At 39.5% G+C, this 22,869-nt stretch overlaps 1 protein-coding gene across 2 annotated transcripts in view; it reads left to right on the forward strand.

Moving 5' to 3' along the window:
* Nucleotides 1-354: 354 nt before the first annotated feature.
* TINAG (tubulointerstitial nephritis antigen) overlaps nt 355-22,869 on the forward strand; it is a 90,624-nt gene continuing 68,109 nt past the window's right edge. Inside the window, exons 1-3 of one of the 2 annotated variants that reach the window (XM_054698876.1) lie at nt 355-404; nt 14,917-14,982; nt 15,659-15,967. In XM_054698876.1, coding sequence (XP_054554851.1) covers nt 15,667-15,967 — 301 coding nt within the window. In that variant the 5' untranslated portion in view covers nt 355-404; nt 14,917-14,982; nt 15,659-15,666. Of the gene's footprint in view, nt 405-14,916; nt 14,983-15,468; nt 15,968-22,869 lie in introns of those variants that run through there. The other variant, XM_037519876.1, reaches the window with a different exon arrangement.

A 22,869-nucleotide genomic window follows, 5' to 3' on the forward strand; every position in this document is an offset into this window, starting at 1 on the left:
CTTAGACTTAAACTGATAGGGGTGTACTGGCGGCTATCCACTGTATTAGGTAATTGTCTAGCTGAAATAATAAGTTTTAGTGTTAGGTTTGGTTTTTTATCTATTAACCTTGAAGGCTACCATCTAGCTGAGACCTGTAGGAGCCCGTAGTCCATGGGAATAGAATCCTCTAATTGTTTCTGCTTTACACATGATAATGTAATTTTTTCTGCTTACTAAAAATGAATAAATAAAGACCTGCTGAGTCTCTCAGCAGAAGATACTTGCACCTCATCGAGTGTCAGTGTCTCCTTACTGCCTCATCCAGTTCCACTCAGCCCCTTAACGTGTCGCCTAGGCCGTCTCATCCTTTCAGGAACCCGACATGACATTTTGCCGGAGGCTGGTCCCCGGCAGGACATAATGTGAGTTCAGTTTTAGAAATATTGTGTGCAAGATAACTGTGATATACTTACGTGGACATATCTACTAAGCAGTTAAAATGTGGGTGAGGAATTTGAAACAAAATGTATACCGGGAATACAGATTTTGACAGGCATCATAGCCAATAAATGAAACTATGCACGAGCTGAGATTCTTAAACACCTTTTTACCTAAAACGATGTAGGTATAATACTTTCCTGCTAATGGCATTTTTTTGATTATTTTTAGAAAGCAATGGAATTCTAGAAGCTTTAACCTTTACCTCCAAAACTGTATTTACTATGTAAGTCAAACTCGCTATCACTATACATTATAAAGCTAATTTCTCTCCCCGCTCCCTACCTCATGATATTGCAGGCACCAGGGTGCCCTGCTTGAATATAAGTAGAAGAGCCACTTCAACCTTGTACAAGAGCAGACAAGTCAAACAATTATCATTAAAAATCTGGAACTAGTTTGTATTTTTTTGAAGTGATGTCTCAAACTCCAATTAGGCGTTGTTTTGAAAAATTATCTAAAGGAACTCACTGGTTCCACAAATTTAAATTAAGCACCACTACATAATTGTTGATCACTATAAAGCAATGTGAATGTCACTATTTTAGACACAGAAGCTGTGAGAGCTATTTGCTAATGCAACTTTTATATAATTGAACTAGACTTCATAATACTTCAGATTTTTTTGAGGGGATGGAAGTAGAAGATAGGATCTGTATGATTTCTACTGACATTGTGCTTGAATTTTGCTTATTCCTTTTCAGATGTATGTGATACCTAGAAGGAGACACTTAAGTTCAGTAACCAAAGTGTACTGGTGTGAGATTTGCATCATGTTGCAGGAGGGGCATAAGGAAGTGGCTTGAGTTAGGTTCAGTCTAATGTGGTCTAAAGCAATGATAGGTAACCTACAATGTGAGAAGATATATTGGAATGCCATATTTATTATTTCATTTCTAAACTCGGTCACAGTGTTGTTAGGTTTAGGGGTTCCTGGAGTAGGAGTTTCTCAGTTTTTGACTATGGTATGTGAAATTACAGCCAGGTCTTCAGCAGAAGCAAAGTTTATTTAGAGACAATAAAAGAATACAAAGGGAGATGTCCCTGGGTGGACAAAGTCCATAGTAAGAACAACTGCAAGGGAGTTGTGGGGCCTCAGGCTTTAAATGGGGTACAGAAACTGTTCACTTCGTCCCTTCCTGGATTGCATTGTGCCGGCAAGCCCAGAAGGTAGTTTTATTAGTCTAGACAGTGGGTTCTAAGTCACTCCCCGCTCTGTTGTGCTCACAGGTGTGGTCTTATCAGTGCTGGCAGCAGGCTGGGACTGGAAGAGCTTAAGGCCTGAGTTGCCAAAGTGTCAACCTTTTCTTTGGGTTTTTTTTTCAAGTTATTGAAAAGTTTTTTTCAAGTTATTGACTGTTGAGGGGAACTTTCTCATCCAGAAACTAAACAAACTGATCCCTCTTCTGGGTGCTTCTTGCTCCCTTTGGGCTTTGTCCTTGTCTGTAGGTTGAGGTGGGTGGACTGCCTTTCTCGCCTCTGGGCATTCATTTCTCAGCTCTCCCTGAGATTTATCAACTTTGGGAAGAGTTTCTTGGGGTCCTGAGCATACAGTTTTATTTAGGCATTGTCCTTCCTGCCCTAAATATACAACAACGGAAGCCATAAGTGATCTCAAAAGGAATATAACCGAAGATAAGAACAATGCTGGGATTCAAAATGTCCAAGCTATTTTCCCTTTGGTTCCAAATCCCATAGTTTTTCTTTGTGACCATACTATTTTAAATGAGATCCTTTCAGTTGTGTTATTTTTATCCTTCTATATTATGTAAGGGATGTGCTTCTGTTTTTTAATTTTATTTTACACTTTGGAAAGAGTTGTTCATCTCTATTCTCCTATTTGTTTGTTTGTAGTAATAGAAACATGTTCTCTCTCTTCTGGTGTTCACCAGAACAGCTGCTCAAAATGACTCAGCGGTTCCAGTCAGCTGTGGTTTCTGCCTGGTGGTGGGAAGGAAATGACCTAAAATTTATCCTCCCTGTAATAACATGCCAAGAGGTGCCCCTTCTGATGAGATATGAGATTCCCCATCCTTTTCCTGAACATGCCTCCCTCAATCCACATGCATCCATTTCACCCAACATTCCATCTCATTTTCTACATTCTGTTCTGATTGAACATAGTCATTTTTGAATGGGTTGTTATCACCATCTCTGTGAGTAAACGGCATGTGAATATCCTGAGAAGCCCCACGCATGAATGCAAACTCTCCTCTATGTTTCAAAGGGAAGAATATGATTGCTGACTGTTAATAGCCCACTAGAGATTAAATTTTAAGGTTAGGTAAGATCTTCCTAATGTGTTTATTATCCAAAGGTGAATGGTAGAGAAGAGAGGGGAGGAGTAAGAAAATAACATAGAGGGAAACTAACACATACTGAGTGCCTATTACATATCTGCTACAGAAGCTATTCAGTTGATGCACTCTAAATGGGTGAATGAAGTTTTGCTGCAATTAAAATTGCCCACCGCCAGTGGATGGAGTGAGTAGTAATGTTAGGTCACTTCAGTCATTGTGCTTCTTGAATTATAGACGTCTGCCATATATGTATTAATTTTGAGGTGCTTTATGATTATGATTAACCCCATCTTACCAGAAAAGTGCAAAATAGCTGTCAAAAAGAAAGACGTAGGAGAGTAGTGATAATTTTGATAAATTTTAAAATGAAGAGGAAATGGGTATTTTACAAGTGTATAGAGTGACTCATTTTTTAATAAAAATAATTCCAAAGGACATATCACAAATCATGAAGTACTTTAAGGTCCTGTGCCTGTACCATTGAAATTAGGAGACATGAAATGAGGAAATGTAATTGAAAAAAATGGAAGTTTTTGATTCTGTGACTCCTTTAGTTGCTTTTCAGCCTGATTAGATCTCATCCCACACCACTTAAATAATAATTTCTTGATAAGACCTAGAGACTGGCTTATTCTTATTTTTTTATACTGTTTACTTCCAGGTGATTCTAATCTGTAGCCAGGGTGCAAACACTGGGGCTGGGAAAGAGGTTTGAGTGCTTTTTTTTTTTTTTTAAGGCTTTTAAGCAAAGAAGGTGTGCTGGTGAGTTAAATTTAGGATGATTGACACAAGCTAAAGGTGATTCTAAAGGTTTGAAACTCCTTCCAATTTGCATACTAAAACCAATGAAGAGAAACGGTTCTGGTTCAAGAAGGAAGCAGAGAATTTTGTTCTCAACGCCTCCCAGGATCACACTGACTCTACAGTTACAAATGGAACAATTTTGGGGGTGCAAAAAATCCTGAAAACTAGTGGAACCACTCTTTCACATTGGACTACAGAGGAAAAAATCTACATGGAAGTGGTAAGAAAGGCAGAGACACTCTCTTTCCATAAACCCCACATGGATGCTGCCCACTTGGCGGGAAGGGGTGGTCTCAAAACCCAGGGCCTCTTAGAGGGGCAGAAGGTTCATACCTCACAGTGTGCAACCCAACTTTCAAGGACTTTACTTGTGAGAAGAGCCCCAGCACTGCACCTCAGTTCAAACACCTGTCTTTGAAAACCAGTGGTATTTGTGCACTGGAGACCTACTGTGCACTAACAAACTGAGAAACAACTCTTAAAGGGCTCATGGGAGAATTTCTCTTGCTCCAGAGCCCCATATTGAAGCAGCTGTTTTGTTTTTTGAAGACTTGTTTTTATTTTTGCCTACAAGAACTGGGGTATAGGCCAGAGATGCAGGAAAGGGGTGTGAGGGGATTCACTAGAGACAGAGTGCGGAGCACAACAGGCAGATCTACTGAGATACACTGCTGAGGGACAGCTGGTGAGACAGGAGAGGTCTACTGCGCCATGTGTCTACTGCTCCCTGGTAGGGATCAAACTCCCCACAGCGCTGATCTTAACCCCAAGGCCATCAGGGAAGCCCCAAAACAGCTGTTCGAAAAGCATCCAGACTTTCTGTGAAAGCTGCTGGTTTGCTAATTTTGAAGACTTGATCTAAAGAGCCAGATCCTGGGGGCCTCCCTGGTGGCACAGGCAATTGTGTGTGGTGCTGTGAAGCTGTCCTCAGCCTCTGCAGTGCTGGTTTGATCCCCAACTGCCGTTGATCAACCCACATGGCGAGCAGACCTCTCCTGTCTCGCCCTCTGCTCCCCTCAGCAGTGTATTTCATCAGTCTGCCTGTTCTGTTCTCCGCTCTGTCTCTGATGAATCCTTGTAGAGGCAGGACTGGGCACAGGTGCAGGTTTTCTGATCCCATGCAGACCGGGTAAAGGAGGAGTCAGAGTCCTCAGTAGTTTTGCAGGTTTTTTATTTGGGGTTCACCAGGCATATGGCAGGCAGGGGTGCTGGCTGGGGGGCTGGGAGGCTGGCAGGCCTCCCAGCCCCCAGCAAGTCCTCACTCTATCTGGGCTCTCTAGCGTTCGTTCTGCTGCTTCTCGGCTTCGGCTTCGGCTGCGGCGGCTGCTGCTGCTGGTGCTGGTGCTGCTGCTGGCGTCCCCCCGTGACGCCGCCCTTAAAAGCACAGTCTTAGCTCAGCTGAATCCCATCTACCTATGCCCACACCCTATTCCAGGTGCCCACCATCAGGCATGCATTCAGGACAAGGATCCATCATCTATCCTGATGGCGGAAGGGCAGAAAAGCCTGATATTTTCTTTACCCTACAGTCCACCCCCTCAGGGTTTTCTGCCATACAGTCTATACATATATACACAATTTTCTAAGCAAACAAACAATGCAGCCATGGCCCACAAAAGCAAATACATCAAATAACAAAATACAACATAACAAAATACAACAGAACACAAATAAGTCCAGGCAGGGCACCAACCAAGTGCAAAAGACAATTATTGGTACCAGCAGATGAGCCACCAAATCTGCTGCCGAAGGCACTGCTCATGCGAGGGAGGGGAAATCACACACGGCATCTGCTATATCACACCAGGAGCCGTCAGGCTTCCTGGCCTTCTCTGGCTGTAGTCTCGGCTACAAGGCACACATAGCATCCACCCCCAGGATGCACTAGCTCTGGGATTGGCAATTTTATTCTGTTGGGGGTAATCGCCAACCCTCAGGGTTTCTGTCTGCAGTCGCTCCAACACTCGGCCTTCATGGCCACCCATGCGACTCGCAGACCCCTGCACTCAGGCCAACCCACTGCACAAGCACATGGGTCGGGGATCCAAACTCTGCATTTGGCTTGGGCTCCACCCCAAGCCACATTCCCCACCCGTCCCCCAAGGACAGGTTCCTCAGCTTCTCACCCTCGCTCAAGAATGAGCAGGGCATCACCCACAGGTGATTTTACGAGACTCACGGTTCTTCAGCATACCCAGGCTGCTTAACAGCCGCTCAGGGATTCTCAACTTATCATCAGTACCAGCTTTTGCCTTCTTAGTTGGCTTTTCTCCTCCACCTGGCTGCTGGGCATGCACAGGCTGCTTTTGGCCATCAAGGCCCACTGGCCACCCCCAGATTCCCATCTCTTGGGTTTACAAACAAAACTGTTCCACCCCCAGGGTCCCAAAACATATCAACCTGCAAGGTCCTCCGCCTTCTGGCGGCATTGTCAGTCCAAGTTTATCAGTCCATGTCCATTGGCCTCTCCCTGCGTCAGCAGCGGCCTGCTGCCTCAGGGGTCATTGGCTGGTCCTTTCCGGTGTCATTGGCTGGTCCTTTCCGGTGTCATTGCCTGGTCCTCTCGGGCGTCTCCTCCCTGCGAGGTCTCGTCCCACAGCTCCAGACCGTATCCACCTTCTGTGCCGCCATGGTGCCTCCAGCGTCATCACAGGCAAACAGTCTGTTCTCCTTAGTCCCTCCAGGTCTTCGGAGGGCTCCAATACCCGTCTACATGGATCTTGCCGACTTACGCCAATTGTAGAGGCAGAACTGGGCACAGGTGCAGGTTTTCTGATCCCATGCAGACCGGGTAAAGGAGGAGTCAGAGTCCTCAGTAGTTTTGCAGGTTTTTTATTTGGGGTTCACCAGGCATATGGCAGGCAGGGGTGCTGGCTGGGGGGCTGGGAGGCTGGCAGGCCTCCCAGCCCCCAGCAAGTCCTCACTCTATCTGGGCTCTCTAGCGTTCGTTCTGCTGCTTCTCGGCTTCGGCTTCGGCTGCGGCGGCTGCTGCTGCTGGTGCTGGTGCTGCTGCTGGCGTCCCCCCGTGACGCCGCCCTTAAAAGCACAGTCTTAGCTCAGCTGAATCCCATCTACCTATGCCCACACCCTATTCCAGGTGCCCACCATCAGGCATGCATTCAGGACAAGGATCCATCATCTATCCTGATGGCGGAAGGGCAGAAAAGCCTGATATTTTCTTTACCCTACAATCCTCTTACCCTCCTGCACATCTGGCCTATACCCCGATTCTTGTATAAATTAAAAAAAAAAATCAAAAAAAAAAGCTAAAAAAAAAATAATAAAAAAAAAAGAGCCAGATCTTGTTGGAATATTCTTTGGGGACAAAGATCTTTGAATGCCATCTTGACTTTCTACCTCTGTTTTATTAAAGCAGGCAGGTACCATTTTTCCTACATTGTTCCTTTCTCCCCTTTTTTAGCAGGTGTCTTTACATTCTGCCACTGATGTGCTCCACAGTGCCAGTGTCTTTCAAAGGGTAATTCTTCCTGCTTTGGTAACCCAGTTTTTGCATCTGCTGTCCCACTCCTTGTTTTTATTTTCCCCCAGCTTGCAGCTGTTGCTTCCTAGGAATCCCCATGATTATCTGGTTAGGAAGCGGGTGGGTGGAAAGGTATATGGAGGTACTATGTGTCCCGTAGGACTGTAATCAATGGAGAAACAGTTCTTAAAAAGCTACCATCTTTGGGGCAAAACAAGAGCCTACAGACCCAAAAGAACAGTATTTCTGTGAATGAGGTCTATTATCTAACTCTCATAGCTGTAACCTGGAGGAACAGTGTTCTAATTAAAACAACTTGAAGGGCTGATTGTAGACCTTTCTAGAAATCTTGGAGCGCAAATGCCATCTTAACTCTTTCTCTGCAATTCCAGAGCTCTAGTATCTCTCAGAAAGATGTTGTCACAGTTTCTGAAGCCCTAATTTTTTGTTTTTTCCCTCTATCTTGCTGGCATCTCCCAGAAAGGAGCTTATTATACTCTTGTCTGGAGCCCACGTGTTTTGACTGGTGCCTGTGGGTCACCTTCAGATGTCTAGTTCTGTGCTTCCATAAGACAGTACATGTTAGCATTCTTTAAGAACTGAGATCCTTGCATGAAAAATTAGGAAAGAAAAAGAAATAAAGGACATCCAAATTGAAAAGAACTTGAATTGTTCTATTTGCAGATGGTATTAATTATGTATAGAAAACCTTAAAGATTCCACCCCAAAACTGTTAGAATAATAATGAATTCAGTAAAGGTGGATGCAAAATCAATATACTAAATATGTTGCATTTCTGTACACTAATAATGAACTATCAGAAGTTCAGAAAATCTCATAGTTGCCAGTCAGTGTCCAGAATGATCTGACCCCTCCTGGCTTTTCAAATATGCCATGAGTTGCTCTAGAAACGCTACCTGCTTTGCATGCGGGTAGCCTATTTTTTAAGATTCAATTGAGATATCTTTTTCTTAGTATTGATACCGGAATTGTCAGGCCTAGTCTCCCTGCCAGGAACAGATCCCAGGCTGCAGGGGCAGCGCTGAGCCCCAGCCACTAGACCACCATGAGTTGGTGTCTCATGAAGCTGCAGCAGGAACTTCTCAGACTCTCAGACAAGCAAATGAGAAGAGGCAGGTTTGTTTAGAGAAAGAAAAGTTGATTGAGGAGAAAAGGAACAGAAATAAAGTGGGACTCCCAGGCCATGAAACCAGGCCAGGAGGGCAAGGAAGCCAAAGTGGAGTCATGTCTCAGGGAATGTAGACCTTCTTTCCCTCATTATTCTAAAGCTCCACCAGTCTCTTTGTGATTGGTTAGTTTTTGGCTGTCTCACTTAATCTGCTACTGAGCAGGGGATCTTTACATTCCTTATCTAACAGGTTTGTCTTTCCCCATTTGTTGCATCTTCCCCCTTGTTTGATAGATTTATCTTGATGGCCCAGTCTCCCAGATGAGTACCCCTGCATTTTAGGGAAGAGAAAGTTAAACATCAGCTATTGAAGAAAAACAGGCTGCCACCCACTGGTCTCAGTGCTGACCCCTTCTCAACTCCCCCTTGCATAAATATCCCTGCACACTGACAAAGGGGAGGACAGTGGTCTACCAGACATGAGTCTGCTGCCCTAATTAAACGACTCTCAGTTTCCCCAAATTCCACCTCCCTTTATCACCTGAAGGAAACCAAGGTCAGCGTTAACAGTGTTGTCCTTGGTCCTGAGATGTTTGTTTTTCCCAGTGGAATTAGTTACATTCCTCTAGTTGTTCTTATCTCTGAAGCCTTCCTTAATTCTCCGAGGTCCCCACCTGCACTGTCCTTGAGGCTACCTAATTCTCCCTAACTTGCCCTCAGATTCAGTATTGTCTCTCCTAATTCCACCAGAAAGTGTTGACTACCACCTCCTTTGTATCTTAAATGTTCTAAATGTCCCTGTGATAACACTTACCCAGTCTTACAGCAATGGTTTCTTTACAAGTTGACTTCCCTGGCTCTATCAGGTTGTTCTTGAAGGGATAGGTTTATTACTTTGTACATTCCCCATAGAATAGTGTGTTGACAACACCGCACAGACAAATGGGAATCATGGAGCAAGATGTAGGATGCAGAATGCTGCTGAAGAGCAAGATCCTGGCCTTTTTATTTATAGAATAATCTTACAGCATCAGATGTGAGTAGAAGGAGAGCAAAAAAAAAAAAGGGAGGGGTGAAATTAGAAAATGTGCTCTGCCATCTATAGAATTGTTAGGAGGAAAAGGATGTCCTAAAGCTAATTCCATACAGGCTTTGTGGACTCCACCGCCACCCCAGGCCAAAGCCAAAGACACTGGGAACTCCAAATCCCATCACCACCAAAGGGAAGGTGGCTGGGACCTGAGGGTGGGGTTAAGCAGCCAAGTGAGTATAAAGACAGACACGTGGGCTTTGGGGGGGTCCCCCATTTTGGCTCTCCACCAGCTCGCAGCGTCCGGCCAGCTCTGAGAGTGCCTTTGGGTTTCCAGGTCGGCGGATCGGGTAGGACGCATTAAAGACTTTATTTCCCTATTTTCTCCCTGAGTTGTACATTTTCCTTATTTCCTTTTCCCTTGTAAATAAACCTTTCATTAACCTTTTGTGTGTGCCTGTAGTGGAGTATTAATCCTTTTTAAGTGCACGGGTGAGGACCCACAGCCAGGCAACCCGCTCAATATCGGGGCTGCCCTATAACAGCATCAGGGGTTGTGAGTCTGTCCCCCAGGCACTTCTCCTCTGCTTGATGACTGGTTATTGTAATTGAGATCAAGCCCTAGATTCCCCAGCCATGGTTTCTATTTTATAACAAGGCTTTCCACTGATCAGCTTCTGGGGTCCCTTGTCATACATTGGACATCAGCCCCCCAGGCATTCCCGGTCATACCTCATGATGCATAGCCTTCCCAGAGAAATAAAGCTTTCTGCTCTTGGTTGATTTGAGAGGCACTTTGTAAGTTTGGGCTCCTATGACTGATTGACTGGGTTGTTCTGACCTTGCATAGGAATAGGAATGCAGAACTGCAGCTAACAAAAAAATGGTGGCTGAACAGGCAACTTACTATTACCAGACTTAGAGTATAGCAGCGCCTGGAATACATTTGGAGTTCAACATGTATTTTTTTTTTTTTGGAGTGAAAGAATGAAATTGTCTTTTACCCAAAGCAGGACACTGCTAGAAGCAGCATGCTAAGAGGATATTTCTCATATTCAAGTATCTCATGTGAAATGATGTAATAATTTACATGTTTTATTAGCTTTAGAGGTAAGCTCTGCATTTCTCATTGTTTCAAGCTTAAACATTGAAAATAGGAATTCTTACATGAAAGAAAACTTTCATCTCATATGAGCAACTTTTTCTTCCAATAACTTTTTTTCATTAGCTTTTTCTCTATGGTAAATTATCACTTTTTCCTTTATGCATTTTCTTGCCTTTTTTCTGTTTCTTTTTTGGCTCTTGTCATTATGAGGTTTCAATCACTTCTGCCTTGTCCATATCAGGGCAAAAGAATGGTACCCTAATCTCCTTGGGAGGCTCTTTTCTTGCCACCTTCAGTCCTTTTCATCACCTCATTAGACTATTTTAGAGCTTTAAAAATTAAGGAATTAAGCCAGAAGCCCACAAAAGTGAGCTAATATTATTTATCTCACCAAGAGTACTGTCAACTGCAGGACATTTTTGCGGCCCCCTTAATGAAATAAATCTCTAATGATAGAATTTAAGTCAATAAGGTAAATTGTTTTCAGCAAAACTATCTTCCTGTTCTGTCTCTCTCAGCTGCTTTCCAGTTTATATTTAGCCTGGAAACTTCCAATTATAAACATGGCTAAAATTACAGCATCTGGTTAACATCTTGTATTACTAAACTTATTGTCTTCATTCTTCCCAAGGAAGATCAGAAGGCTGCATGTTTCTTCCATTGTTCCTTGTGCAGTGGAGATTGTATAAATCATGAGAAAAGGAAATCCAACACCTTTCTTCTCTAAAATATCACTCATCCAAAGAGAATGCTCAAGTTGGAAGAAGGTGTGACATGGAGGACCCTAACCTTTCTGTTTACTCATATACTTCACCCAGTGTTTTTGAAACAATACCGCAGTGTATATAGACTGCTGTCATTAGTTATTATCTCAGAGCAACTATTTATTGGAGGTCCATCTGATCAACCTTTACATAAATCCAAATGACAATTTTATTTTTATTTTTTTGAGTTCTTGTTGGCTCCTTTTAAAATTTTATAGTATGTCTAATCTAGGTTTCTCAACTGCAGTATTGATGCTTTTGGGCAGATAATTCTTGTGATATATTCTGCCCTGTGGATTCTAGGATATTTCACAACCCCTAGACTCTACCCACTAAGATGCCTGCAGCACCATGCTAATCTCTAGTCAGAACAATACTGGCTCTAAACATTGTTGAACTCCTGGGGGGGCAAAGCACCCATGTTGAACTGGTCTAAAGGATTACACAAGTAGTAGAACTTGTGTTATGTATGTCACCTTCAATGTGACATTTCTCTCAATGATTTTTTTTTTTTATTGGACCCTCGCTGGCGGCCGGGGAATGAACCGGGGCTGCAGAGGCTGAAGGCAGCCTCGCAGCGCCACCAGGGGAGGCCCCTCTCTAGGATTTTTTAAAGCTTTTATTAACAGAGAGAGGGCAAATTAGTTGAAGTGAGATACTGTGTGTATCTATACTTACCAAACATTGGTAAACTATAGTATTTAATTGTGTTCCTGCTGTTCCCTTAGGCTGTTAACTAGGTATCTGCGACTATCAGAGATAACTCATCTGACAATAGGGGGAGTGGAGCACTTATTTACCAACTCCTGTAGGTGGTGTTTAAAGTCTGCTGCTCCGATACAGGAAGGATATTAATTCTTCAGCGTTTCTGGTTTGTTATGTAGTAGAGGGAGGGGATGTGGAGGAGTAGGCACTGGTCAATAACTCAAATTGTTGGCATTTCTTCTAGCTTGTCCTAAAATTATAAAGGTGGTGAGAAGGTGGGCAGGGTGACAGCAGTGTCTGCTACAAGCCTGCTAACAGACAGAGGAATTAGATGAAAGAGAAGTTCAAGACGAATAGGAACCAAGAGAAAAGTGAAGGGATAAAATAAATGGTGTGGACAATAATCTTTGGTTGAAGAATTGTTAAACAAGATGATCCCTCATTTTCTGACCCTGGAAAGAAGGAGAAGCATGGTTGCAAATGCAGGTAGACTTAGGGGTTTGATGACTGGAAAATGTTAGATTAACATATGCTCTTTGTTTTCTTGGTAACTTCTTCAAAGGTCATCTTTATAAAGTGAGGGAGTAAGTTCGGAAAGCAAGGAGGTTTACAATTGCCACTAGGAAATGGGAGACAAGTTAGAAAAAATATGAGCAATATTAAAGAGCTCAGTTAAGACAAAACCTCCTAAATTTGTGGTAGCAACAATTCCAGGAACTGGTGGATCATCTCCAACAGTAGTTAGTACAGGATCAGAAATGCAAATTGTCAAAAACATTTATTTATTGAATAAATATTTATTGACTGTGTAATATATGTCAGGCACTATTCTAAATGGTAGAGACAAAATAGTTAAAAATTATAAATAGGCAAATTTCTATAATTTTGTAGAGCTTAGATTCTGGAGAGGAGTTACAGAAATTAAATAAAATCAATGAACATAATTTTAATATGTTAGTGATAAGCACAGAGTGGGACTAGAAAATACTGAGAATAGAAAGGAGCTGTGATTTTGAGATAGGGGCTATGGCCAAAGCTTCTCTGAGATGGTTTCATTTGAAAAAAGACTTAAAACTGCAGAGATTAGGCCATGTGGATATCTGGGGAAGCGTGTTTCAGGCAAAGGAACAGCAAGTGAGAAGGCCCTAAGACAGGAATGTACTTCCATGTTTGACATGACAAGAAGGCTACTGTGATTCTAGACTAATAGAAGGGATAAAAGGAACTAATACAAGGGATAAAGTGGTTTAAATTAAGGTCAGGGCAGAACAAGTGGTGAAGATTCACCATGTGTTGGGTCTTTTAAAACCTAAGGCTTTTAAGTTGATTCAGCATTTCAAGATTTGAGGGAAGATAACGTATGCGATCTAGGGAGAGAAAGGAACAAGAAACTTTGTGGAAACATTTTAAATGACCATTCAGAAAAGAAAGTAAAGTGCAAGAGTCAAAAGATAAGTTGAGAGCCTTATGAAGAATGGGGAAAAAAAAAATCAGGAGAGAATGAAAGCATAAAGAAAAGTTTCTAGGCGGAGACTAGCCTATTAATGATATCTAACATTTATTTAGTAAGTGTGACATGCTTCATACTCATACTTCGTGTATCATCTCATTTAAATTTTCTACCCAACTGATAGAGTAATATACATTTTCAAAATTGTGCAGGTGGGAAAACTGAGGCATGGAGTGAGTCATTTTCCCAAAGACGTGCTACTCAGCAATGGTGAAACTAGAATTCTGTTCTTACTGAGTGTGTCATGCTGTGCTAAATGCTACAGAAGATTCATGTATGATAAAAATAGACAACAGGTCTGTGGGAAATGGAGGTGAGGAGGTAATTGGCAAAAGTGGGTAAATAAGTAGGACAGTAGTTTACAGTAGTTTAGTAATTCAGTGGATGGCAAAGAAGTGAAGGCTGCAGTTTTGGGACTGGAGAGACAGGACTGTAGAGAGTAACACCAAGATGATATAAATTAAAAACAAAAAAGATGAAGAGCTATAGCCTGAGAGGAAGGTGCCATATGAAAATGAAAAAAAAAATGATATTCATGACAACATGGATGGAAATTGAGGTGATTATGCTAAGCAAAATAAATCAAAGACCAAGAGATATTTCACTCAAATAGAGTATAAATTAAAAAATAAGAATAAGACAAAAATAACTATTGGACTCTGAGAAAATCATGGTAGTTACCAAAGGGGAAGGAGCTTGGGGGAGTCAATTTGATAATGGTGAATGGCACTAGAATTGTGATGGCGGGTGTGGCAGGTATACATAATAAGGTATAAAGACTCTAGAACACGTGCAGTATAGTAAATCAAAGGTAAACTAATAAAAACTTGAAAAAACCAAACAGGGCCTCCCTGTTGGCCTAGCGGTTAAGTCTCAGTAATATCACAGCTACGACTTGAATCCTATCTCTGGTCAGGAAGCTAACCCACATATAGCATGCAGACCTCTCCTGTCTTGTCTGCTGCTCCCCTTAGCAGTGTATTTCAGTAAATCCACCTTTTCTCTCCACTCTGGTGAATCCTCCACCCCCCACACTTCTGGCCTAAACCCCCAGTTGTTCTATTAAATAAGTAAATATTTTTAAAAAGCAGGTAAAATTAATTGTAATAATATATTTTATTTAATCCAACATAGGTAAAAAATCATTTAAACATATAATAAACATTAAAAAATAGTAATGAAAAAAATAAGAGTGTGAGTTAGCCAACTTATGGAGCAAAGCCATTGTTGAATTTTGAATTAACCTTAGAGAGGAAGACCTTTATTTTAGAGAAAAATAACTAGATGAGAGAAGTAAATGGTGAACCCAAGGTCACAAAATCAATTAAATAGTAGCTCAGGGACCAGAGTCCGTGTTTTCTGATTGTCAAGTCCTAATAGACCACTCAACCACTCTTGCTGAATCATAGTCTGCTGGTTATTTATCCCCAATCCAAAGGGAGTTATTGTAGTTAATGAATAAATACAGTATAGAAAAACTCATTGTAAATGCACAGCTCTACAGAAATGCTAAAGACATCTTGACCTTTGAGTTTCTTTCACAACTCCCTCCACCCACAGCTCTTAAGCACAGAGCAACTGACTTTTCTTGACTATAATGCCTTTCAGATACTGCAGGTTCCCACAATGATGCCAAGTAAGGACTCGAATAAAGAGAACTGAGGTCACCTTCAGGTAATTTCTAGCCAAATTAGGCCCCACTAAGCCTGGAAATCAAAATGTTTCTCATGGGTAAATGGAGTACAGATGGGAATCAAGCCCATGTGTGACTGGGCATGATTTAGAGAAACTGTTATTGATATGACAGTTCTTAGCAGGCAAGCTCATGAGAAGCTGGATTTCAGTTGCCGTGCAAGTAGCAGAATAATAGTTTTTTGACTTTTGAATTTCCTACACTTTGCCAGTGGTTATTACAGCCAATAATTTGGGCTATGTTTATCCCAGAGAGGTTTTGACTTAAGAACCTAGATATTTTAGAGGTAAAGAATATTCCATGTACCTTCTGTGCATAAAATTTTATGTATTTTGTAGTGATGAAAATGTTGTACATGATATGAAATATTGTAAATTTTTAACTTTGTAGGAATGGCAATGGTCTATTTCTAACACTTATACACTCTTGGGAAAACATTGAAATTATTGATTAATGTTTAACTACAAGAAGTATACTCAGTTCCAGTAAAGGATTGGTTTCAAGATTCAGGCTGGGTTGCCTTAATATTTCACATTCTGGCTCCCAGGAGAAGCCCCCATATATTACACTGAATATATCAGAAAGTGGAAGTCAAATCTGACCTTTAGAGAATGTGGACTGGATATAAGATCTTAATCTTCTCTTATCTTACTACAGAAATTTGGATGGACAAACACTATTTATCTAGAAGAGCAGTGGACCTAGCAGCTGGTTTCACTAGGAATGACACCATTTTGGAAAGTGCTCGATTCAAAAGAGCCATTTTCAAAGGGAAGTACTGTAGAAGTTTTGGTTGTTGTGAAGACAGAGATGATGGCTGTGTCACTCAGTTCTATGAGCTGAATGCACTATGTTACTGTGATAAATTCTGTGAAAGGGAAAATTCTGATTGCTGTCCTGATTACCAGTCATTTTGCCGTGAAGAGAAAGAATGGCCTCCTCACACAAAGCCTTGGTATCCTGAAGGTAGGATTTGGGAAAGTGTTTAAGCATTATCCTAGTTCATAACAAGATCTCTCAAACTTTTCTCTTCTCTTCTGTCCCCATCCCTTCACTCCCTTCTTCCTTGCTCTTTCTTCTCAATGAAAAATGAATATGATTACCAACTTTAATTACTTCTTTAGATTGTTAAAGTGTTGACTTTGATGATGGTACCTGCATTATAGTAGTACCTTTAGTAAAGTTTTGGTCTGATGGCCATGGATGCTGGTCTGGATCTTGTTTTGAGCACTGATTCAATTTATATAAGAATTACTTTTTCATTCTTGGTAAATGTATTGGTATCAGGATTCTCAGGCTTTTGTGAATGGGACCTCTTAGAAAATCTCATTAAGACAAAGTCTGACCATCAGTAGATTTATGTAACATGTTTACTTACTACTTACTCCATGACACTGATGAAACTTCTAGCATGAGAAACGGTGGTCTAGCAATGTCATTAAAATTAGTAAAAAAGCAAAATAAAATCAGTTGCTATTCTTGCTAATACCAAAGATTCTCCATGTATGTTTTTATTTAGTTTTGTTTTGCCAATCTGGGAATTTTTTTAACTATTAAAATCAAAGGAGGGGATCATCTTCAGTATTGGTAAAAGTCTAGAATTATGTAGATAAACAAATTATTCATAAGGTAAATGGTAGAATATATTGGTTTAATTATATGATAGTTGTATTGATTTTGAGAAATAGCTGTTAACAAGATTTGGAACAAGACAAACAATAAAACTCTTACACTTATTTTATTTTTTTCACTGATTATGTCAAATCTCAGCTGAAATGCAGGCTTAATAGGAGCTCTGTCACACTACTGTAAATGGGTAATAGTGACTAGAAATTAGAGTTAGAATACAATTTAGGATAAATTAGGGATTTAGTGTCCTTATTTTAAAATAGAAAATTAATTTCAAATCCGGATGCCTTTTCCCTCATTCTTAATAATGGTATCTTGTTTGTAAAATTAATGAGATTCTTCTGAAAACACAAAAATATTATGCTAAAATTCCCATAAAATTGTCATTTATCCTAGACCCTTGCCTTTACCAATAAACAGCTCAGCCAATATTTATTTTATACTAAAAGAGTGGTAGATACCTGAGTAGGAATGGGCGATCTAGTATTTATCAACAGTTAGTCATTGGTATCCCTATTGTACAGGCAGTGTGCTTAGTGCAATAATGGAAAAGAAAAAGATCAGATCTTATCTCATTAAGTGACGATTAAGTTGGGTGGGAGAGGGTATAGCAAATGTACCATACAATTACAAATTGTGATGAATTCTCCAAAGGAAACATTTAGGGTGCTGTGAGACTGTATACCATAATAAAACAGTAATATATAAAATAATATAGAACATTAGCCTGGGTAGGAAGGGGTGGGACAGTAAGGAAAGACATTTTGGTTGAGAGTTCTTAGTGAGAAATGAACTGACCTGAAGAAGAGATGACAGGAAGGTATTGCAGATCTGTGAGATAGGAGCATGGCATGGTCCAGGATCAGGAAGGCCACCATTTCTGGGGAATAATAACTAGGGGAAGTTTGAGGGTGACATGCTATGAGGTTTGAGAGGTGAGTAAAACTCAGATATATGCCAGGATTGATTGGACTTATTAAGGGTTTGAGATTTTATTTTCTTGTGAGAATGCATAAAAAGTGTTCAGTATAAATAGGATTGGTTTCATGGGTGTTGAGTCTCAATATTACATATTAAAGCTGCAGTGTTTTTGATGTGCTAAAATGTATTTGAGCATTCGTAGTTTGAGACATCTAGCCCATTTAGGAGAGTAATTGCTACTTCTTCAATGTCGATTTTTGCTTGAAAGCTAGTATTTTGCTATGACTTTAATTTAGGGTCATGTTTTAGGTAGAACTTATGTTCCAGGTGTAGTCTTTATTCCATTCATTATGGAGGGAAGCAATTAATCATTTTAGTTAGCAGCAAAAAGTTCACATTAGACTATAATTGCTCTCATGAAAGTGATTTTTTTCTTTTGTTTTATCTTGGTTATGAAAGTAGCTGGTTGAAAGAAAATGCACTATACAATATTGAAAAATTGTGCAAAATTAGCTAAAAAAGAAAGCAATGTAGAACTTAGCTGATTTTTTGCCTGTATAAAGCAGCTTTCCTCTGATTAGCTATGTTGTTCATTCACTAATCTAGTAAATATTTTTTAAAATTATCTAGTTATATAATATTGTTTAATTCTTATTACTACATCTATCTACCCCAAACCAGTGATTTAAAATTACATATATTTTCATAAAGATTAACAAAATAATTCCTTTTGTAAAAAGTAAAAGTAGGACCTATTACTGTTTTTTAACACTTGTGACTTAAAACTGTATGCAGTAGCATGAGGACTAAAAAAAATGTCACTTTTATATGATTTGGAAGTAGGACATATTAGTGTAACCCTCTTTCTTTGTGTTTTTTCTCATCTCTGACATTAACTTCCAGGATTTCAAATATCAGATACAGTAAACAAATGATACAATTTGATCTAGAACCAGAGTGGACTTTGCAGACAGAATCTCTTGGAATAGTAGGTCTTCCAGAAAGAATCTAGTACTAGGTCTGTTGTGAACAGTCCTCCGCTGACTTGAACTGACCTGAAGAAGAGACAACAAATAGGGGCTGCAGATCTGAGAATGAGGAGCTTGTTGGTAAAAATGTATATTATGCCACTGGCACATTTGAACTGGTTAAAGCTATTTGCTCCTTTACAAGGTTCTCATCTGCATGTTAACAGAGATAAATCACAATACAAATTCTTACATACATGCAGATAGTTACAAAAATGTGTACTGATAAGTCAATGTAAAGTAACTCACACAACCTTGATATGTTTTATGAAGTTTCAAACCTTTGTTCATTTAGATGTACACACATTTACCTTGCATGGAAAACTTATTAGAAACACATATAATACCAGAGAAATAGGACTCTATTAGGGAATGAGAAGCCCTTATACTCAGTGGCTGAATACAAAGTCTTTTAGAGATAAATCCTCTACCAGGTCTAAAAGTAAAGGTTTTGACCTTAAGAGATATATTTAAGGGCCTTCCCGGTGGTGCAGCGGTTGAGCGCTGGGTTGCGAAGCAGCCCGGTTCGATCCCCGGCTGCTCCCCGGCCTCTGGAGGAGGATCCCACATGGCACGCAGACCTCTCCTGTGTCACCCGCTGCTCCCCTCAGCAGTGTATTTCGGTCCTTCTGCCTGTTCTGTTCCCTGCTCTGGCTCTGGTGAATTCTCTCGCCCTCCTGTGCTTCTGAATGTACCCAGTGCATGTATAAATAAATAAATAAATAAATAAATCTTAAAAAAAAAAAGAGAGAGAGAGATTTAAACCATGGGATATAAGAGTGGGATGTGGGCTTTAAAATATTTTAGCTAAATTTATATAAATTGAATACTATTAATTTGATAAGTAAGAACAACTAATTACTTATAAACATGCTGATTAACAAATCACCAGTTTTACCAGTGAAAGTCCATTTCCTGTATTCATTATGCTAATACTCTAGTGTTCACCAAAAGATAGACAATAAAGTACATGTAGCAGCTTCCAGGAGTCTGGCCTTCAAATTGAATACTAGTGACACCGTGCCGCCCCCCCACCCCACCATGGGTTCTTGAGTAGAGCAAATAACTGACTTCCCTAAAGTGAAGTTTGGAACAGCACAGATATTATAACATATTATGGTGAAGTATTTAAAAACAGACATCATATTACTATCTTTTCTCAAATCAATAGAAGATTGATTTCACTTTCCAAACACCTGATTTGCTTCATTTTGTATTAATGGCTGTTAAAGTTATAAAACTCCATTAATTTCAGTGGTCAGTATATTTTTTGTTTTGATCAAGATGCTGTATGGGTAACCAGATTGACTCACTCACTCTGAGATGCTTCACACATATTTCATTGAGAAAATGAAACCACCAGGGAGAGTTTCTTATTTCTCTACCATCATAGCTTTCAATCTACTGTTTACATGGAGTTAATTCCTTCTCTTGAACATTTTCTCTTGCCTTTTCTGTTTTAACTGCAATATGATTTTATTGCTAAATACTCTTGAAATACTACTGCACTAAAGTGAGTATCTCTCTTTCATTTTCATAAATAAAAATTGTTTTATATTTTAATTGGCTTTTCCAATAAAAGGGAGACAGTTTGAAAATATGTAATACTTAAAAGAGACTAATATATTTGATGTTTCAAGAATTCCTCCTTATGTTTTTATTGAACTAATCATATTCAATTTAATTTATTAAATTTGTTTGCAAATATAAAATTGAGAAACGATCAGTATATACAGCCATAGCATTACTGTGCAGTACTGAACAACAATATACAAAGCATATGATCCATAAAACATTAGAGAGATGATGTTGGAAGAATCTGAACGATATATTTGTTTCTTTTCCTACTAAACTGACATTCAACACATCTGTGAAATCATCTAAAATGAGTATCAAAATTGCTTTCCTAACTTTGACTTACAGCCATCCTAGGCCATGAGTAACGTAATCTGCATTGCCCACGTCTCAGTAGACATTTCCAAGTGAATACAAAATGTTCCAGTAAACCTATAGGTAGAGAAGACAACATGTACAGGTACAAAGGTTGTTACTGAGTTTCCCCGGAATTATCTAAAATGTCATTTCTCTCACCTTTTCAAGATCTTTGTCCTTGTAATTGTCTTCCCTTTTCAATCCTCTCTTTACCTCCTTCCTTCCCTCGCTCTGTCTGTCTTCTCTTTTCTGCCTTCTCCTTCCTCCCCACCCCTTTTCTCTCCTAGTATCATTTTCCCTCTTCTTTCCTTGGTCATATATCAATTTATAAAATGAGGTTGTATAACTCCTGATCCTGAAGAAGCCCTCCTTTGATTCCATTTCTTTAACCATCTACTGTCCCATTTACTTTTTCCCTCTGATGGCAAAATTTATGAAAGAGAAATTTTGCTTTCTGGCCTCCAAATCTCTCATCAATCCACTCCTAGAAGATATCACTCTGTTACCTCACCCAAATCTATCTTGGTGGGTTATTGAGACTGCCACTTTACCAAATACATTATTCAGATGTTTATTTTCCTTTTCTTGACCTCTCAGGAACACTGTACACAGTTGACCACTTCCACTCTTATAAAAACTTTATTCTCTTGTTTTTTAGGACACTACCTTTTCTTAAATTCTCTACTTTCTCCTTCCCAATAGAGGCCCACTCTTTCACAATTTCCTCTTCTGAATGGCTGTCAACTGAAATGTTTTCAGCTCATTTCTGGACCGCACGCGCTTACGAGAATTCTTATTAAGTCTCAAGACTTAAAAAAAAGTGTGTCACTGTCTCAAATTCATGTTCCAGCCTGGACTTAACTCTGGATTTCTGTAAACTACTCTACTTGAAATTCTCTATTATGAAATCTAATTTAGATTTGATCTAAATATAAAATAGGCAAAGTAGAACTCTTGATTTCTTGCTACAAGCTGTTCTTTATTCCAGTAATAACTTCACCACCCCTGTATTGCTCTAGCCAAAACCCTAGTGAGACATTCTGGTTCCTCATTCCCCAAACTTAATCCTTGAGCAAGTCATATTTGCTAAACTCCAAATCACATCCTTCCACTTCTCTGCATCCTCATCATTATCATACAAATCCTTCATTCTTCTGGGAACCCTGACACAGTCAAAACAACAAGAGTGATGAAGCCAGAGAGTAGGGTAGAGACAGGATAAGGTCTTTCAGATCATCATAAAAAGTATGATTTTTTTTTTCTAAATTTGATAGGAAACAACGTGAGGATTTTAAGTTGACCCAATCTAGAGGTTGAAAGGGCTAACTTCTTTGTGTGGTTATAAGGAATACAAAGGAGTCAGGAAGGATTATAGGCAAAAATTGGTCTCTGTGTTGTTTACAAGACAATGCTCCATTTTGTAAATACCTTGATCAGGCTCTTATGTAGCTGATTACAGTTTTTGCTCAAGAGGTCCATTCTCAAATGAGATTACAGTGAACTTGGTTTCTTATAGTCAACTCTAACTTGACTATAGTAGATCGTCTAAGGATCTAGAAATGGAATTTTTTCTAACACTAAGACTAGGTACTAACCTAGACCTGGTGATAGCATTATCTTGACTTTAAAATTATTTGCTAGGGTACAGGTCAGAGAACGGATAATTGTTTTTTTCATCCTTTAGGACTATGACATTGGTATGTTGGATAAGCAAAATGCATGGTATGTGATTAAAACTCAGCTTTGATTTTTAGTCAGGAAAGTGTTCCCCTTGACTTTGAGTGAAAACTTGGATTTTCTCTTGCTCCTTAGTGACCAAAAGCTCTAGGATCTCTTTAAATTACAAATAGAGTATAAATTCAGTTGCTAATGATTGTGAATTTTCAAAAATCCACAGGAAAGAGATGAATAGATACAAATACATAAAGATTTTAGGTTCATTTGGCAAAATATTGAAATATGAAAGTCTAGTACATGTAGAAAAGGAGTAATTTTGAAATATTTCCTACGCATTTTTGAAGAATAAGACAATAGTTAATTACTCAATTGGATTTTGTAATAGATACTATGACTAGTAGTTAAACCAGGTTCCTTGGTATACTTCCTAAACATGTAGATTTTCCCTATGATTTTATCAATGAAAAATTAGGATTTATTTTGTTTAATTAGGGGCCATTTATGTGATTTATCATATTTTTCTGTAAAAAATGTTCTCACATGTAAAGTATTGGATTTAGTACTTTTGCTAATTCAGTATAAATTTTAAATTGGTATAAATTATATTTTTGAAAAGGGCTTAATTTGTAACCAGGGTATTATTTTGAAAATACCTTACGATCATTACCATATGATGATGGC

Source organism: Talpa occidentalis, unplaced genomic scaffold (genome assembly GCF_014898055.3).
Source record: "Talpa occidentalis isolate TD23 unplaced genomic scaffold, MPIMG_talOcc4v2.1 talOcc4.2, whole genome shotgun sequence".
NCBI lineage: Eukaryota > Metazoa > Chordata > Mammalia > Eulipotyphla > Talpidae > Talpa > Talpa occidentalis.